The sequence below is a fragment of the Blennius ocellaris genome (genome assembly GCF_963422515.1).
Source record: "Blennius ocellaris genome assembly, chromosome: 13".
NCBI lineage: Eukaryota > Metazoa > Chordata > Actinopteri > Blenniiformes > Blenniidae > Blennius > Blennius ocellaris.
This window is the reverse complement of record NC_137662.1, coordinates 11294931-11315396: the sequence shown is the minus strand read 5'-3', so window position 1 is coordinate 11315396 and position 20466 is coordinate 11294931. Positions and strand designations below refer to the sequence as shown.

Sequence of the window (20466 nt, the reverse complement as noted above, 5' to 3'; positions counted from 1 at the left end):
TTAAATTATTTTCTTTGATGAATTCTTTAAACCCACAGATGTGTTTCCCAGCTCTCTGTGGCGATTATTAATTCATTGACATTTTGCTGAAATGGAAATTATCAGGATGTAGAGGAGTAGATATGTGATTGCCTGCAGAGCAATGGTTAATGGCGCTAAATGACAAAATGTATTTTCATTCACCACAGTTGTTCCAATTTTACCTGTAAACAGTCATGTTTTTAGGTCATGGTGATTTAGGAAACATGGCTGTCTTGTTTAATCCAGCACCACATTACTATGCCCATTGGCCAGAAAGATATCTTTGTGCAGCATGTTAACCAAATAGTGAACTAAGGCCTTTCCTCTGAGATACCAGAAGACCATTGGGTTCTGTTCACAGACTTATTTTCACTTGAAACAATCAATCTCAAAGAGCATTAATACTGCTACTATTGATCAGTAGTAATCCAGAATCCTCCCTCAAGTCGGACTGAATCGTTTCAACCGTAATTTGTAGTGATGAACAGTAATTAAACCCTTTGTGAGAGTTTTCTCGGCAAAATGTGCCGAAAGTATGCATACTAAATAGAGAATTCACAGTTTCATCCCATCAAGGTCAATCAGGAATATCACACTCAATCCCTTCACAAACTATAAAAAAAAAGATTCCACACATTCATTTGTTTTCTTGAAATCTTTCTCTGCATTGTATTTCTTATCAAGCAATCCTTGGAAAATGTGATTGATATTCATCTTTTGCTTTTTGTTCTCACCCTGACTTCCTAATCAGCGATACATGGTTCCCCTTTTGTTTTCCCTTACTGACAAACTAATTATAATTAGATGCCTAACCATGCATTTTATTCTGAGCCCACTAGGATTTAATTGCATTTCATTCACATAATTAAAATGGTTCCCTACAATAATTGTCACATCTCATAAAGTGAAAAAACTGTGTTTTCATTAAGTATAGTGTAAGCCCCTAATCAGTCTATGATCATTTATAACTTGGAGGGTTTTAGAATATCTACCTTGGAATAGGATTTAATTGGAGCTCCCAACACGACTTTCAGACTGACGTCAATGACTCAGTAGACATTCTTGGTGTTGTAAACCATCAAGTTGTTCCCAGCACAGCTCTGACAGCCTCTGGAAGCTCTCCTACCTGCCAGATTGATCGTGACACACCTGAAAAGGTATGCAATAATATAGGCTTGAAGATACATGAGGAAAGGTTATGAAGATATTTTTCATCAAAAATAACAAAGGTGTTGAGTAAACAGTATGTGCCCCAATCATACGGAGGACTAAATGTACCTAAATTAAATAAATGAATACACCATTAAATAATTATTTAGATGTGTCATTAATTCCTAAAAATACAAATTCATTTTATGTGAAAAATATATTTAATTATTTTTCTATTTAATCAATTACGTCATGATCCGGTTATGCACTGCTTCATGAATTTATTTTATCTGTCAAACTCACCCATCAAAGTCACTGGGTGGATCCTTACGCCTGATTGTTTCCCCTGCACATCAAGTCAGAATAGATTGATCCCAGATAATGGATTGATGCAGAGCTCGTGAATATATTCCGATACACTGGGTGGTGCTTTATTTTAAAGTCTGCTCCTTACTCACAGTAGCACTCCAGACTCATCTTGTTTCCACCCGACCGGTGTAGAACTTTTATTCCTTAACTTCTGTACGTGAGGTTACACTCAGTGTGGTCGGGTATCCCAGGTGCCAACATGAAAGTTGCGCGGCAAAGAAAAACAAACAACAACAAAAAAAACCAAAGCTGAAGATGTATGTTAACAACAGAGGATTCATACAGCCGACATATTAAAATATAGACGGTGTGTACTAAAGCTGACCAATCAGCCAACGGCTTCTCAAAATCAGACCCGTTCTGTTGTCCTGAGTACCCCGGCAGAAGGGCGACGGAAGAGCGTCAGCCTTTGGAGTGGTTATTTCCGTAAAATGTGCAATTCTTGTGGTGCAAACCCAAACCTTAATGGACCATACCACTCCATTCCTTCACTTTTTGTGCGGTGGAAATAGGGCTCCAAACATCTCTCACAGTGCATAGAAACTTCCTGCAGATCCTTCGATAATGGAACTGCTGTTTTACAGATTAGTTTTGTTGTTTTTTTTTAACATAAAATGAATTGGTATTTTAATGATTTAATGACATTTATATATTTCATTCCAATTTTAATTAATTAATGACACATTTATTAGTTATTTAATGGTGTATTTATTTCCTTAATTTTGGCACATTTCGTCCTCCATACAAGCATGAGATTATTCTCATTTCCTCAGCTCAACTTGAACTCTACTCGGATAATTATTTCTGCATAGATCTGTCACAGTGGCAAAATAGAAATATGTGCGTGTGTATGTGTGTGTGTATCTCTCACTGTCTGTTGACAACGAGCCTTCAGTTTGACTCCTGGCACATTTTAGTCCCCTGTCGCCTTCAGCACAATTAATGATCTTGCTTACAACATTAGTGCCACAATCATGAAAAATCACACTGAAGCGCTGAGTCCCCCAGCATATTGAATTCAATTCATCAAGGGCTTCATGTTCATTGGCGATGTCAAACCTGGTCTCAGCATTATTGAGTGCTTTCATAATCAAGTACCTGCTGTAAGTCCCCAGGAGTGATTATCTTTTTTAGCAGAGGGTCCAGGAGGAGATATGATTTGTTCTGGGATTTACTAAATGTTTGGGCATCAAATTCAGTAATGAGGATAAGTTGGAAGAAAAAGTGTCTTTGTTCATTCACAGTTGTGTTGGTTTATGAGAAGGGCAAAGCATAGGTGCTCTGCTTTCAAGGCTTGTTTCTCACAAAGAAGAGTATGAGGAATTCGAAGTCCTCTACGGAGACTCATTGTCTGTTTTATCAGTGACAGGCGCATCAAGATAAACTGTGGGTCAGACAGTGACTGGTATGGTGGGAATTTAACACTTTGGGGTTGTTGCACATTTTAAAGTGGAACATCATTTCTTCTGTATCTTTTTCAAGTTGAAAACTATGTGACAGCTTTCTCAAGGAGGCATTTTTCATGACAGCAGTCTGCAAAAATGTAAGAACGTAGACATTGTTTGCCTTACTCTCTACTTCTTTGCCCCTTCACAGAAGAGAATAGATTTCCTTTAAAAGTTTTATTAAGCAGGGGGAGGATGTTGCATATTTAAGGAAGGTGCAGAATAGAGTCAGACTTTGACAGACAAAAAGCAGGGTGCATCATCATCATGAAGACATTTATCATCAATCAACAGAAAGCTCCACTCGGAATTGTAAATCACCACAGTGCTGAAGGCATCATCTGTCCCCGTCTCCAAGGCAAACTTCACACATTGTAGCATGGTAATATTTTTACAGATTGGATACAAAACCAATATGTGGTGCTTGTTTGTTTTGTTTTTTTTATTTGCATCATCAACATCCATACACATTTGTTAGTCTCCCAGCACTTTTGCACGTAAACACAGGACATGAACACCAGATTACCCATCAGTTGTCATCAGCAGACAAGCCTGTGGATGTTTATCCTACACCAGAAAAAAAAATCAATAACACAGCAACTTAAAATGCCCAATTTAGATAATTAAATAAAAGAACATATCAAAGTCATTTATGAACCAACATCAGTGCAAGTTTTTAGCATATACAGTATGCTTTTGCAAATACTGATACTGTATAATCACATTAGGTGGGAGTGCTCAGCAGTTCAGAGTGCACAGCGGCTTTAACAAAGAGAAGAAAAAGTTCACAAGATAAACGGCTTTAAACGCTGAATCAATCATTCTTTTTTCTTTTCCTTTTGCTGTAAATAAAACCAAGGTGCCAGAATAGTTAGTAGTACACGTCAGATGAAACAGAACCAGTGCAAAGCAGACACGTTCTGAAAACAATAGAAATCTCTATCATGGAATGGAGAATGGCAAGTCCTACTTTTCACTGTAAACATAATGACATTGATATTAATGAAACTCGCTGAGTGAGTAAGATGAGCATTGGTGCAGAGCAACATGCTACAGTCCAATATCGGAGTTCCGTGACTCATTATATGTAGTGCTTCCTAACCTAATAGCTCTCTCTCTCTCTCTCGCTCTCTCTCTCTCTAAGTGCCATGTTAGTCAATTCAAAGAATTAAAAGCTGCAGATTCATTTGGAGCCATTCAAATACAAACGAGTATTGCACACTACTGCAATCAGACAAACAGTGTATTTGACTGTAATCGTGACCGGAGTGCACATGTTGGGTTAGAATATCGTACATCCTTTTTCATGTCTGGTATGATGCGTATGCTTCAGGCTGAATGTGATGATTATTGTAGGATATAGTGTGAAGTATTGCTGCTCTATGTGCCCATTCTATGCAAGCATAGAAATAATAAACAAACTGTAGCATATTCGTTATACAAGATATCTTTGTAGCCAGCATGGACCACACTTGTGGCGTCATATACATGTAGACATTTACATATATTCATATTTACAAGCACCTCTAGTGCAAGATACTTTTTTTTTTTTTTTTTTTTTTTTATCTTTCAGGACTTTGGAACCATTTCATCCTTGAATTTGGACATTTCAGAATATACAGTATGTGATCCATCTCAAGTGGACCATTTACTAGAATCAAAACTACATATTAGCCTCTCTCAAGTCTGAGATTTTTTTTTACAAAATAGTGACAAAAATAAATAAGTGACACTACCCACAAGGTGATAAACTTCGATTTTCTATAAGTGCACAGAAAGAAAAAAAATCAATCAAACGTTTGCACGTGTGTTGTCAAGCATAAAAGATGAGTTCGGGAATCTGCCCGCCCTGCACTCCTGTGCCGTTAGTGCTGTCCGAGGAACACTGAAACTGAAATGTTACTTTCCCACATTGCACCTCTGTCATCCCTTCCTGTCCAAAGTAGCTCAGCTCGTTGCCATCCAGAACCACACTGGCAGTGTAGAATGTGTCCGGTTCTATCTGGACTGGATACTCAAACCACACTGGGAAGGTGTTGCTCGAACCATCGGAGAAGTATTTATTCAGGTTTTGCCCAAGCAGCACCCCTTGACGCTTCAGTTCAATTTTGGCACTGTACTCTGCAGAGCCACAGCTGGATCCGTATAGTCCAAACCCAGCAATGAAAACTCTTTTATCCACAGCAAACTGTATACTGTCACAGCGGCCCCGGTAGCGCCACTGATTGCTTCGGTAGGCACAGGACTGGAATCGGTGGCAGCGCTGGGGTGTCAGGCCCTTCCTGGGCTGGTTGGCAAACTGCAGATCAGGCTTTTTGGCTGCTGTATACCACAGGAAGATATCATTGGTCTCATTAAGCGTCAACACACCCGACTGCGCTGCTCCGTTGGCAAAATCATCCAGAGCCATTGTGGGAATGCGTATCAGGTACATCGCCTTTCCCAAAACCTTTCGTTTGTTGTCAGTCGACGAGGTGAGCTCCTGTCTCTGGCACTCGGCATCGGCCCAGCTAAGAGCAGCCTCAAATACCACTATCTCTTTAGCATTGAGTGTCTCCCGCTGTAGGATACTCTCCAGGGTCTGGCCGTCGATGTCACAGAATCCCTCCGAGCGTAACGCCAGCTCGGCCTGGGCATCAATCACTTCCCAGCAGCGCTGCGTCAGCTCCGGCTCCTCGAAGAGGCAGCTCTGTGAGAGCAGCACACAGGCATTCTTGGCACTCAGGCTAGTCTCCAGGAAGTTGACGCAGGCACGAGCCAGGTGAGGGACAATGTACTTCTTGGCAGCGTAAAGGGTGGCCAACACGGTGTCAGCACTCAGGTCAATTTCATCACAGTAAATGTACCTGTAGAAAAATAGGACTTGTTTTAGATCTGGAGAAATGAGTTGGAATACAACACTTATCTGTGAAGAGGACTATTATATAGTGAGAACAGATGGAAGGAGAGAATGAATGTGCATAATTTAAGCTTTTACAACTAGTCTACTGAAAAAGATCTTCAGTGAAGGCAGTGAAACAATATTCAAAGTCGAGTAACATTGCCGTAAAAAAAAAAGTAGTATTCCTCCTACATCCTTGTTGACCAGTTGCTATATCTCACTGGCAAGGACCAAGAAACCAAAACTGGATCATAAAAGTGATGAAAGAATGACAGCGAAGAGGTAGAAAACACTATCAAGGGACTTGGCAGAAAAAGTGAGCCTCATAATAAAATGTTTTATCATGAAAAAGAGAGATTTTATCTTTGAGTTACAGGAACGAGAAAGTAATTTGTCTGTCAACTGAAGTGCTGAACAATTTTGCCCAAGATGTGCCAGATAAAACCAATCTTGTTTTTTTTGTTTTTTTTAACAAGACCAATTTGAAACAGCAGTTATGTAAGATGCCATTTATTTCAGACATGCACCATAATATGAACAATAACACCTCGACAAAGCAAAAATCTTACTTTAGCATGGCCAGAAATGCTGCTGGTTCCACATCTGGTATGTGGATTTCATCCTTGTTCTCAGCGAGTTCACCGTAAAACATGGCATGGAACACTGAGCTGCCCACAGCCAAGACATACTGTCAAAAGAAGAAGAGAAAACAATGTGACCGGCGCAAAAGAGAAATAGAAAACATCGCTCATCTAGGAGTTCACAGGAATACAAAACACTTGAAATGGAAAAAATTAATAAATAAAAAGGGTATTTAAAACTCAGATTGTTTTGGGTTTTTTTTAAATAGACCGTGCACTTAAGACTAAAACACACATCCCTCACTTAATATTGAACAAATGCTTCAGTTCTTAAGAGACTGTACCCATTGGAATTCTCAGCAGGGGTTATCTAGTTACTATTTTACCCCCCCCTTGGGTACAGGAGAAGATTTCTAATGAACAACATTGCCTCTGACACAACTGAAATGACTGCAGCAAAAGTTCAAATTTAATAAAATAGTGGCTTATGAGATTTTTATGATGAAATCAGATGTAATACAGTGTTGTTAATATTTCCAATATTATGCACTGTACACAAGGTTATGAGTAGCGGTATTATTGCTGCGTTCGTGTTCTAGATCTTATAGTGTGTGTCTGTGCGTTATATGTGTGTTTTTGCAGAACAAGTATGTGTAGGTGGGGATGTGGGTGGTATAATTTTCCCTGAAAAAAAATAACAAAAATAGGAATTCTCTAAAGTGAAATGCAGGAAGCTGAGATAAAAAAGAAACATGTGAACAAGGGATTTCTGAAACAATATCATTGTTGTTATTGTTGGTAGCCTTGCATATTGAAAATTCATGCTGTCTAGAAGACGGAAGATGTTTTATCTGAATTTTGAGCCTGGTACACAAATATTGTATATTAGCATATTATTACCTATGACCCATTGCATTTTATATATCTGCATTAATGCTTGCTTTTGTGTGCATCTATATACTACATACATAAATTAGGTCATAATGCACATGTAATTTCCTACCAACAGGACACAATAAACTAAGACTGCAGCATTGAATGCCATTATATCCCATCACCATAATGTCTAAGCATAAAGTGCAGGCGAGTTATCCTCTGTGTCCTTTCGTAACTGCTTTCTCTAAATGCACAAAGTGCTCTGCAGCCACCAGTCATAGATAATACATTTTGGTCCCACGTGAGGAACAAAAAAGGGGCCCAGGCAGTGCTGATCTGAGCTCGTAGATGTAAAATGGATGGCTGGAGGGCAAATTTATGTCTGGAAACTCACTTACCACATTTATGTGAAGGTTACTTATTCCTACTGAGCAGAGATTAAAGTAGATTTAGATGAGACACATGGTCCAGGAGTCGCTGAAGCTAAATTACTTGTGTGCACCTTGAAAAAGCAATGAGGTCAGGGGACAGGCTAAATAAAGAAGCCAGGATCAAGACCTGCAATTACAATAATGACTGTTACTCTAGATTAATTGTTCCACCATGCCACATTTTAAATGCTAATTGAATGAATGAGTGCAAAAGTTTGTTTAGCATGTGTGGCACTCACGAAAATACATTTAACTTCGTGACTTTTCATTGTAACTCCATGCTGTGGGACGTGTTTGATTAAAAGTTGGATAATTGCAGTGCAGATTTGGAAAAGCTGAGCGAAACCAGACACAAAGGTGATGCATTCTGTGTGAGATGACTGTTGAAGAGGATATCCCTTCCTCCTTCACTCACTCTGCGCCTCTATCCTTCAGCCTCATTTACATAAATAATTGAGGACCGTCTCGAAAAGACACATGGTGCGGAAGTGAGAGTGGAGCACAAAGGACTTCAGTTCCATTACCGCTGGCTGTGGGGAAGATTATTTTTATTCCTCTATGATATGAGCAACAATGGCCCGGGCTCGCTGATTGCATGTTTGTTAATTTCCTCCGTGCAAATGGTGTATATAATGGTGGATGAAATTCTTACTCTGTGTCCTGGCAGTCTCTGGGTCCTCCCAGTCTGACCCACCACAAAGTGAACATCTGCCATCAGCTCATTGTTGAACATTACTGAATTTCTGGAAGGGAAAGAAAAAAAGAAGAAGAAAGAAGCAGATCAGTTTTATGTATTTGACGCTTAACACTTCTGCTAAATTGTGAACGTGTAGCACCTTTGACAAAACTTATGCCCTTTGAATAATAACTCTCATAGTTCAGTAAAACATTCAAAGTTCAATCCTTCCTAATTTCTTTATGACTTTCATGATTTTTTTTTCTTTCTTCAGAAGATCAGGAAAACGAGACAGCAAACCCAATGGAAAATCCCCTCTGTGAAAGAATGGGACCAACAATAAAACTGCGTTCATATATTATTGAGAGGTGGAACATGTCACAGGGGTGGGTAAACAGCCCCATGATGTTGTGGAGAGACAACAAAGCCAGGTCGGAAAGCACGTGTTTTGCTGTGGACAGCTGGCGTCTTTTACTCATTGGCCAAAGTAAATATTTAGCTTTTAGTGCAGGGCCGCCTCTGCCTGTTGTGCATATCAAACGCGCTCGGTGCCGGTCCGCTCTCTGTTATGTCAGAGCAGCAAAGTCTGCAGGAGCAGGAGAGGGTGTAAACAGAGCTTCCCTCAAACAGATTGAGGGCAGGGCCGAGTGACACACACACACACACACACACACACACACACACACACACACACACACACACACACACACACACACACACACACACACACACACACACACACACACACACACACACACACACACACACACACACACAAGCACAGTAATTACTTCACTGAATTGTTTTAGGCTGTGCTCAAAAAATTTTAATGTTATTGAACTCCGATGAACTTTCACTTCTCAAATTAAAATTTCACAATCTTCTGTCGTTAGTGAAAGCTTGTTTAAGCAGTTTAAATCACAAGTAATGACTGAAAGGTTTTCTCTGTGTCCTTACCTCTCTCGTATAGTGGAGTAGAGTCCCTGCCAGTTGCAGTTCTGTATGGTGTTGTTGTTGTTGAGGTTCTGCTGCTGATACTGTTGCACTGTGGTGGTGGATGCTGGCTTCTTGGTGGGAAAAATGTCTGCTGCCATCTTCTTCTTCTTTTTGCTTCTCAGAGTGATAATCTCATAACAGACTGGGGGCAGCTTGGAGCTGCCACTGGCATTCCCCTTCTTGGAGCTTTTACTCGACTTGCTTTTCACTGACTCGGGAAGCATTAAGAAGAAAGTCAGACATTTCATGTTCCTTCCCTTGGCATCGACCATGAGTGTGTTCAACTGCTGAGCAGTGGGAGTGCATGCAGAGAAGACATTCGCCAGGAGCAGGCAGGTGCGCCGAGGGGACCCAGGGGGTATGAGGACAGAAGAGGCTGGAGCCGCGCTGAGCTCTGTACTAGTGGGACATCATGTACGAGGTCTGTCCGACTCTTTCAAAACTAACAGAATAACTTGTTTTGATGGTTTGGCGGCAGGTTTAGACCGGTGATCCGAAGGCACTTTTCCTGTGTGAAGTTTGATCTGCTGACGGAGAGGCTCTCGGGATCCCCATCCCTGCTTTCTCAAGTGATGAGATCCGCTCTTTAGATCACTTCTTCTTCTTCTTCTTCTTCTTCTTCTTCTTCTTCTTCTTCTTCTTCTTCTTCTTCTTCTTCTTCTTCTTCTTCTTCTTCTTCTTCTTCTTCTTCTTCTTCTTCTTCTTCTTCTTCTTCTTCTTCTTCTTCTTCTTCTCCTTCTTCTCCTTCTTCTTCTCCTCCTCCTCTGCTCCCTCACCTCTCTCACTCACTGCTTTGCTGAGGGTTGGCCTGACAGCTCCAGATTTAGTATAGCTGCAGTGGTCCTTACGCAGCGATGTTTACTCAGTTCCTTTCATTTCACACTCTTAGTCCTCACTGTGCTTTTCTTCCTCTCGCTGCTTCTCCTTATCTGCGGCTCTGCCTTTTTCCCTCCGGCGCTCTGTCTTTTTCTCTCCTCCTCTTCCCCATGGAGCAGAGTCATCTGCAGGATGCTGTGGCCGCCACGGATGCTGCGTTGCTCTGCTCCGCCACTCGTTCTGCTGACTATAGAGGTTGAATGAGAGAGTGCAGAGGAGAGCGAGAGCTCCCCCCCCCCCCAACCCACCCTCACTTCATCTCCTCCCCGCCCCCTCTCAGCACAGACCACAGCTCTCTCCGGCGCTCAGCCAATGGCGGCACGCAGCGTTCTCCATTGGCTAATGCATCCTAGTTCAGCACGTACTTGAATATGCAATAGTCAACGTCTCAATTAAAGTGACAGCCATGTCTCATAAGAATGATATATTCATCTTCGGCTTTAGTTGCTGTCTCTCTGTTACCTGAAATCACAGCATTCAGTTTGCACTCCAGTAAATATAGACTCCCTGTTCTAATTCAAAGGGGAATGTAAATGTACGACCACTTCATTTAAGGGCAGAATTTTCCTAATTCATGCGTCGTCTTCGACATCATTCTTTTTCCAAATGAGCTTTTCATACAAGAGTCGCTTGGCTGGTTTGACTGGAAAAGCTTTTTAAACTCAAGCATTCAGGAGATGAACAGCAAACGAATGTTTCTAATGTATACCTAACACAAGTTGCTTTAATACGACTATGATCTGATCACATAACATTTATTCCTGCTTCTGTACAGATACCCGATTTGAATGAACATGTTATGCATTTTTAAGCCGAATGTGCTAAATGTTTTCTCACAGCCTCTTTTGTTTTTTCTTTTTCTTTCTTTCTTTTTTTTTTTCAAAAAAGCCTTTTAGAGATGTGCCAGCACTAAGGCTTTCTTGTTCGGTCATTTCGTCTGAAGTGAGGGCTCTCTTTACACTATTTATAATGCAAATGCATATCCTGTGTCCTTCTTAGTTGGGCCTGAGCACAGGCAGTATTCTATTTAAAGCGCTGGGCTGATTAAGGTTTTAACTGCCACAAAATGTTGGTTTTTCTAATGCAGGCTTCAGTTTGTCTCTTTACTTTTAATGCTACACCTGCAGTCTTGTGAGTTGCTTTGATAATCTCATTGAATCTCACCACTACTGCTATTGGTAAGATTTTTTTATCACATTGAATATTTTATTGGTGAGAGAGAAATTAAAAGTGACAGAAAAGAACAGGATAAGGTGAATAAATTTGAATGGAGAAGGTCTTCCTTGAACCACTGTCACAATATTGATTTTTCCATAAACCCTAATTAACTGTCTTAGTGTTTGCCGCACTGAGGAGCATTAGCCCACTAAGCCCCCTCATACAGTGTACGCTGTAGAACAGAGAAATTTGCTATGGTAACATGGAGCCAACATTACAGGGCACCATACTCTCAAATTGCAGGCCACTAGAGATGTTACCCCGGTAACCACATCCACAAGCAACAGCAGGACAGAGATGTAGTGCACAGACATAAACACACCAATCATGACAGTAAAGAAAAAGACGTAATATATTTCTGCCTTTTTTTCACTTAGTGAGGAACATTCATTTAGATATAAATTTGCTCTGTTAATTTCCCAGAGCACCAATAGCAATCTAATGTCACTGTTAACCAGTAAATTAAACCTGTAATGTTCAAGAAGCAGCCTCGATCACCACAGACAAAGTACACATGTTAATCCAACAGTTTTGTGATTTATCTGGCATGATGGTCTCGTAGCCGTATGCTGTGTATGATGAATAGGATGTCACAATATATCACCTCGAATGGCTTCCTGCTTTCTTTAATTACGTTTTCCATCCATTCATCAGCAGAAAAAATGCGATCTTGTTATTCACACATTCGGAGGAAGGAGTGAGAGGAGGAAGTGATGAGGGTGTTGTCACAGCATCAGCATCATGTCTGTCTTGCACTTTGTCATCACATGGACGCCCATTTCATCAGATAAAAGAAAACATTAGTCGACCTATAGGAGCACGCAAGTCAGCATTAGAGCTGAAAATCATTTGTTGTTACTGTTTGCTGAAGATGAAATAACGCAGAATTCATAGAAAATATTTTGGTAAATTCTGAATTTTTGAAAGAGATCAGCCAAACCATCTGGAGATTTGTGTCATTTTTGTGATTGGAGCTTTAAACCACAATATCAGGATATTAGACAACAATATTTCCTCATGGAAGTTAAATGGTTCCCTCATATTTCAAGCCTTTGCATTACACCAGCCTCAGCATGTTGACTTCAAAAGGCGAAGTTAAAAAGCTGCAGAAGTCCAGCTGGGCCTTTGTTGATTGCTTCTTGATGGCAGTACTCAATGCAACACCTTTATCTTCAAAGAAGTTAGACCGGGACACCTTCATCTTTGTAGAAGCAACTGCAGTCGCTGTGCTACGCATACAAGCCAGATAATGTAGGAACAGTCAGGTACTCTGCTCACTGGGAGAATACTTAAGTAAACAGTTGTTCTTCACTTGCGCTTTTGTTCACCTTATGATTAAACCTATGCTAGATTCTTATTCCAAGACTATTTTGCAGCACTGTACAAACATTTGAGGCAGATATGAAACAAATGCAAAGATCAACATTTTACTTTTTCTTCTCGGTACACTTGAACACAGTGTTTGGAGGGACACTGCAGAGAGGCTATTCTAAACATCTTTGGCTGCAGATATTCTGTGGATATCAGCTCGAAGAAATCTGTCTTTTCCTGTAACCCCATACAGACCCCACCCTGTTGCAACAGACCCTCTATTGAGGCAACACTGTTACTTCCAGGCACCATTGTTCTTCTTCATGATAAAGATAGTTCTTGTTGATGCTGGTTGTATGTTTGAGACTGGTCTCTGGTAAAATAACTTGACGATGCTGCCCTAATTATATCGGTGGCTTCATAAGAGACACTTTTATTCCATACTCGCTTAAAAGTTTCATACCATGCTATGTATTGTAAATTTGTTCATAAATCTAATATAATATAATTTATTATCTACAGTTTTTTTTAGGAATGAAAAATAATACACATTCATAAATCTCAGACAGTATTAGTGGCTTTTCCTCTCAGTTAAGGCTGTCACCATTTATCAGCACTGACAGTAATTGCAATATTAAAGAAGTACATTTTAGCAGTGTCTTATGATAATATTGTATAAAGGATCCACTGCCACTTGAACACAATAAGTGCAGTCGTTCACGAGCTGGTATATATTGTTCTGTTCTTTCCATGTGGGTTTGTCTTGCTCAAATATCACTTGTGCACCTCCTCATTCCACGCACACTCAATGACAGTGTTTATGCACGTCGGCTGACACGTCGGCTGACACATTGGCGTCGTTGTCATGTTACTACCGCAAATATATTGCATGTGTGGGAGTTTTTCTCAAGTTCACCATGAATCCAAAAGCAGATGCAGACATTTCTGAGTTTTAACGTAGTTTATTTACAGAGTTCAAAGTGTAGGTGTCCAGGGGACAATCCCAAACGAGGTCAGACGCTGGTGCACAGAGTTTACTAATCCTAAAGTTTAAAAAAATCCACTTCGCTTAGATTGATATCCAACCTTGATAGAGCTGTTAGTGTCTGTTGGAGGTTGTAATAATGTGAGCATTGGTTGCACTTCCTATTATTTAACCTTGTCTTAAACTATACTTACTATCTGAAATAATCCATCCATCCATCCATCCATCCACCCATCCATCCATCCATCCATCCACCCATCCACCCATCCATCCATCCATCCATCCATCCATCCATCCATCCATCCATCCATCCATCACACTGAGACAGAAAAAGACATAATTACAAAACATATTACATAAAGAAAGTTGAAGATAGTAATGTACAGTCTGATTTTGATCTGGTTTGATGTTAAAGTTTGTGTTGATATTTATCATATTTTCAGCCCTGATAATTTTGAGAAAGAAAGTCGCAATACTATTCACAATACTATGACATCATTGTCACTAACAAAATCAAGCATTTGTTTAATAGTTTGTGTTCATTTTTTTGAAGTCCAATTACTTAATGAACGATGTATTATCAATTTGTTATAGTTGGAAGATCTGAGTGTGTTCTTTCTACAAAACTCACTGAACACTGAGGCCGTTTACTTTGTGGAGATGGCTGCTTGCCGATCCGAATTTGAGCACAGAGATTGAACCCTGCGTACAGAGACAGAACTCTTCCGCAGAAAGACACCTGCTGAGAGGCTTGGCTGAGCATAGCGGAGGAGAGAGGAGGCTGGGAAATGAACTGTGATGCGGGCCTGGCACATGAAGGCAGGGACGAGATCCAGCAACTCGTCCAGTGTTCACCTCCCCACCGCCACCCTCCCTGCAAGCCTGCCCTCTCTGCTGCCACCATTAAAGCAGCAAGGGCACCTGACAGGTGGAAGGGGCGGAAGTGATGGCGGCTGTCCAGCGTTGAGGCTCAGAACTCCTGAAAAAGAGAGCTGTTAGTCAGCAGGGTCTTGGAGCGAGCTGGCAGCCGGGCACAAGAACAGAGTGAGTGTTTGTGCACGTGAAAGTAAATGCCCACATATGAAATTGAAACGTTCAGTTTATCCAAACTTCATTTTTGACACAAATGTGTTAATTTGTTTTTTGTTTTTTTCCCCATTTGTCTTCACTGTCTGTTCACACGAATGATCGCAACAGTAATTTCCCCTGTCATCCCAGGTTTAGCCCTGGTTGCATAATGAGCTTGTCAGAATGTTCTTTAACAATGGCAAGAGAAACATTTCATTAGAAAAAAACAAAAACAAAAAAAAATCATCTATTTTTCAACTTGATTTTTAAAGAAAAAAATAAATGTGTCCGGCAAATTGCCTGACACACTTTAACTGACCAGAGAGTACAACTACACTATAGATAAGATGATAGCCTCTCCTTTGGCTTACAATCAATATGTCACAGTGAGAAGATGTATGGGGGTAATTTTACTTGCTGAGAAAGCACGGGGAAAAAAATGTAGGAGGGCTGCCTGCAAGAGTCACAGACTCCTCAGTCTCACGTAAACAACAAAACCATTTCAACATGCATTTCTTCACATACAGTGCATACTTGTTTTGTATTTATATCTGACCACCTACAAATGTATCTATTTATCCATCTCATCTATCTGGCAGTTGTGTATATTGTATATGCAAGTGTAAGTGTGTGTGTGTGTGTGTGTGTGTGTGTGTGTGTGTGTGTGTGTGTGTGTGTGTGTGTGTGTGTGTGTGTGTGTGTGTGTGTGTGTGTGTGTGTGTGTGTGTGTGTGTGTGTGTGTGTGTGTGTGTGTGTGTGTGTGAGATCGGACCCTGCTGCTGAGTGCGTGGACACAGTAATGACAGTGTAGAGAAGACCTTTTAACCTCGGCCCACTACATGCTCACATGCTGTCTCCCACACACTTTCTACCATTGCTCACTCTTCACCCTCACTCCGCTGTCATGCAGTACACGATAGCCATAATTTCCAACCGTGATTAAATGTTTTGTGTGTGGTCGCAGCAGTTGTATTTATATTTTCAGTCCCACTGTTAATTTCCCTGCGTGGTTTTTTGCTCACGCCAACACTGTGAGTTTTGTTTGTTGTCTGGACCCTCACCCTCAACATGACGTTGTCTCTGCCCGTTGTCGCATTGTGTGTGTGAAACTACTAATTGTTACTAACTGTAGTATGGAGGGGCTGCACCAAGCTGCTTAATATTGGAGAGCTGTGTCTGTGACAACTTAGAATAAATAATCTGCTCAAATCCAAAAAGATCAATAACTTTAAAATTGAACACCTTACCCGGATAAGGCTTTCCTCTAAAAGCTTTGCTCATGGCTTAGTAACCAAATCTGGGTATGACAGATCTGTTCAACATTGGATTCCTCTACGTGTTGTAAAATCTGCAATGTGCTGTCGTAAAAGGGATTCTCTGTATCCTTACAGGAGGCTATTTCTATTTTTCTAAAACAACAAAATCAATTTTAAGAGCTGTGTCTTTGTCACAGAGAAGGTTTGAGGTGTTTCTGTTAAAAATGATTTTCCTTGCAGGTTATATTTGATATCTATACATCCTTTTCGTTATCCCATTCAGGCGTGTGGGGATCACTGCAGCCAATCCAAGCTGAGTATGTGCAAAGACGGGTCACACCCTGGACAGATCACCAAACACAAATGACCACTCAATCCCATATTAACCCCTTTGACCAACTTTGGAGTCACCAATTAACTTAAGACACATGTTTTTGTTGTTCCCTCAAATCAAACCTCAAATTATACACAGATATTGTATATATGTGTTAGGGTATATCTACAGATGTCAGTAGCTGCAGCGGTTGTCAGATCAGAGGTTTTTACGAGAGGCGAACTCTGTTAAAATCCATTTCTGACTTTACTGATATTCTTTTCTTCAGGCGAAAGCACTTTTCTTGCATTTGCAAATTCCTTAACTTTTTTGTGTTGCATTTGTTCTGCTGCTGCTGCTGCTGCTGGCATTAATCACAATGAGAGGGAAAGGAATGCTTTGTCTCCACCACATTCAAAAAGTCAGCAAATGAAGAATAGGTAGGATCTATACAAAATATAGGAGGCACTATCATCTGTCTCATTCACTGTTGTTAAGGAATAATAACAGATGTCTAACATTAAAAGTCAATTAAGGGAACTCATGTTTTACCCATTTATGTAATTACAAAATATCAATAAAGCTTTCACTTTTGTTTGAGTACTGCGATATGGCCTGATATCTACCTGTTTGAGGCATATTCTAGTATTCTAGTACTCCATAATAATGCATAATTAATCGTATTTGCGATACATTATAAACATATGCAGATTTTTTTTTCACACATTCTGCTAATGAAACTACACATTTACAGATTTTAACACACTTTCTCACATGTGCCAGCCAGCACATTACACATTTCCAGCTCCTCACACATATTGAGAAGTGATCCTGCTACGATAACACCTCTATGTATCTGAAACAAGGAACTCATTGTTTCTTCTGTTCATGAAAGCATTATCATTATAGTTATTATTATTATTATTATTATTATTGTTATTATTATTACAAACCCCTGTATGCAAAAACACAAAGGTTAGTGCAAAGTGCAAAGCCGCAGTAGTTTCCCAGTATGTTTTAACCAGTGACGTGCGGTGAGGTTCATTGCTGGTGAGGCACTGACTCCTCTGGATTTAAAATTATATGAACTGAAAAGAGCATCTTAATTCACTATTCATCCAACAGCATCAACTGGTAATGCTTCATATCGCATCAACATTCCCCAACATTCCCTTACACCAACACAAACATAAACACAGGAACATATTTGTCCTCCAAAGAAAGTTTCTTTTGTAGAAATGGATAGAGCACCCTACTTGTGTCCAAGCAATTCATATTTACTGTAAACAAATTAAAGTATAGAGATGTGTGCAGCGCAAATTCAATTTTGACCTTCAGTAAAATGTTCTGTTATTTTTCAAACTTTAGATTCTGGTGCTTTAATCAATTTTAATAAAGGTTGTCTATCAAAATGACAAGAAGGCACAGCTCTCCACTGCCTCACCCTGGATTTCTGCCCTGGATTTAATCACCAAATACTCAAATTCAGTGGTTTTTACTTAATAAAATGTAAAAAAAAAAAAAAAGAAGTGTAGAGTCATAGTGAAAATGCATCTTCAACACTAATTAGTGGAAAATGTTCATATTTATTTTACGTTTTTCTGTTTATTTTCTTTTTTCAAGCCTCCCCTGACCGCACGTCATTGGTTTTAACAGTCATCTGATGAGGAAATTGTAAACAATACTGGTAGTGACCTTTGTCAAGGTTTTGTTTTGCGCACCGGAAACTGTCTAAAATATCTGACTTTGCAGTGTTGTTATGAAATAAAACACACACACAAAAAAAACCCCAGCCAACACTGGTGGAAAAATACTGTGTGATGTCAGGCAGAAGACGGAGGCTCTGTGGTTCAGCTATGCATTGATTTGACACAGAGGAACAGGAAGGCCACAAAGACCAGAGCACCTGCTGTTCCAGAAGTGACAGCTCAAGTGGGAGGAGTTCACAGAGGTAATGGGAAATGATTTTTAGTGTCTGATTTCAGAGCCTCAAAGAGTTCCAGGTAAGCTACAGCAGTAGTGGGGATGTTACTCAGCGGGGTGAAGAGGGATGCGGCAATGTGTCAGGGAAACTTTTTGAAGGGCAAAATGCACACTTTGAACTAAACCTGAAACACACACCCTCAGCTCAGCTGGTGGAGATGTAGTAGCTTCTGAAAGGCTTCTTTATTCCTGAATGAAGATTCGTGCTTTGAAAAAAATTAAAGGAGCATGGATTCATATCAGTGTGATGAGTGACATTAGCCTTTAAAGAGGACGTTTGTGATTACCACACATTACATGTCCAGCATAATAAATAGAGTTACTACTCTGTTTTCCCTTTTCTATTTCTACAACCATCTAATCAATATGTGATTCGTAAATTACAAAAGCTTTTGGCAGCCGACTGACTCAGCAGTCTGACTGGAAGGATATGCTTCCTCACTAATTTATAAGGGTCATGAAGTAGTACTTTATGAGCTCATATTCTTCATTAAAATCACTGACGTGGAAGGTACTAAATTACATAACTAACATTGATTGTCCTGCAGCACTAATCCAGCCTGGACACAGCTTATCTCTTTTGCTTGGTTCAGTGAGGCTGTGTTCAAAGCTCCGCTGCTGAAATGCAAAATGTTTTATATACGTGAGTTTTGACAGTAGATATTCACCAGGCGATAATACTTAAGTGTTCTTATACACTTTAAGTCAGAGCTGCTTTTTTTAAAGGCTCCTCTTCCAGTAAAAGCTCATCAAAATGTGTTGCCATCGCCACCGAGAGATCTTCTCTGACTACAACCCAGCGACTGTGAAATGTTCAGAGAGTGACCCTTTCACCCTTGTATAAATGTGCCCGCAGATGTGCACAGGAGCATTGTGCCACTTAGCTGCGTGAAGTGGAAATTCTCCAGTTAAGAATATTCAAGTGTTTTCCTGTCTCGCAATGTTTTTCTTCTCAGTTTTTCTTTGTCTTGCACTTCAGAAACACTTAGCCGGTGCTTTAGTGGTGTGACTTCAGCTGCTTCCTTGACGCAGCCAGACACAACTTAGACATTTTACTCAAAATGTCTGCCCTTGGTGCTTTTCATTGTCGCACAATCCCACATGACTGGACAAATTCGGTGATTTCAAGCCAAAGATGAAAGTCACAAAGAGCAGAGCACCTGTTGTGACAACTCGTGTGTGTGTGTGTGTGTGTGTGTGTGTGTGTGTGTGTGTGTGTTTGTTTCAGGGGTTGTAGTAGATCATTGTAGGTGGCAGGATATTGCTCAGTCAAGACCTTGACAGACGCATCATCTATAGGGTGCCCAACTGTATTCCCGGGGAGCCCCTGTCCTGCTTGTTATAGCTCTCTCACACACCTGAATCTAATGATTGTGCCATCTCCAAGGACCTAACAAAGCCCAGTAATGAGCCTGTCAATGTAATCATGTGTGCTGGAGCAGGGAGAGAGCTAAAACAAGCAGGACAGGTGCTCTCCAGGAATAGAGTTGGACACACCTGCCGGAAGTGCTGGAGGTTTGTGCTTCTGAGAATTGTTTGTGTTATCGCTAAAATGATATATGATTGGTTATTTTTGCTTATTGAGTTCAAGCCACATTGTCTGTTCTCTATGTTCACGTCACTAATAATGTGACCTAATTAGGTTTAGGTGAACTCCTGATGGAATTACCCCATCAGATAAACACAAAGCCTGTCTATATTGTGTATCCATCATGGCTTGAGTCTCCAAGCCTTTGTGCAGCACGTTATCAGGTTTGATAGACTTGTCGGCCACATTTTTCACTGTCATGAAACAACCTGTATTCAGTTATCGAATTAAAAAAAAAAAAAAAAAGCTTTGACTTAATTGCATGGTTTATATTTGTTAGCTTCTGTTTGAACCTAACATCACAGCAGCCGTTAATGTCAACCAGCCAGGAGGTGCTTGTTGTATGAAAGCCTGTTTACTGGTATTTAGGAGCTAAATCCGGCTTGCTCTCTGACTCATGTGGAACGCAGATGATTATTCGTGCAGCACTGTACCAGACCCGA

The 20466-nt window shown here is 40.4% G+C and overlaps 1 protein-coding gene across 1 annotated transcript; it reads right to left on the bottom strand.

Annotated features, from left to right (window-relative positions):
• Positions 1 to 4797: 4797 nt before the first annotated feature.
• Positions 4798 to 9697, bottom strand: LOC308138729 (BTB/POZ domain-containing protein 3-like; the record flags this gene model as incomplete). The annotated part of the gene is made up of 4 exons (XM_080507960.1): positions 4798 to 5830; positions 6435 to 6553; positions 8406 to 8496; positions 9387 to 9697. 4 exons carry the CDS (start codon positions 9695 to 9697, stop codon positions 4798 to 4800), a joined length of 1554 nt encoding a protein of 517 aa, XP_080364086.1.
• Between the last annotated feature and the right edge of the window lie 10769 nt (positions 9698 to 20466).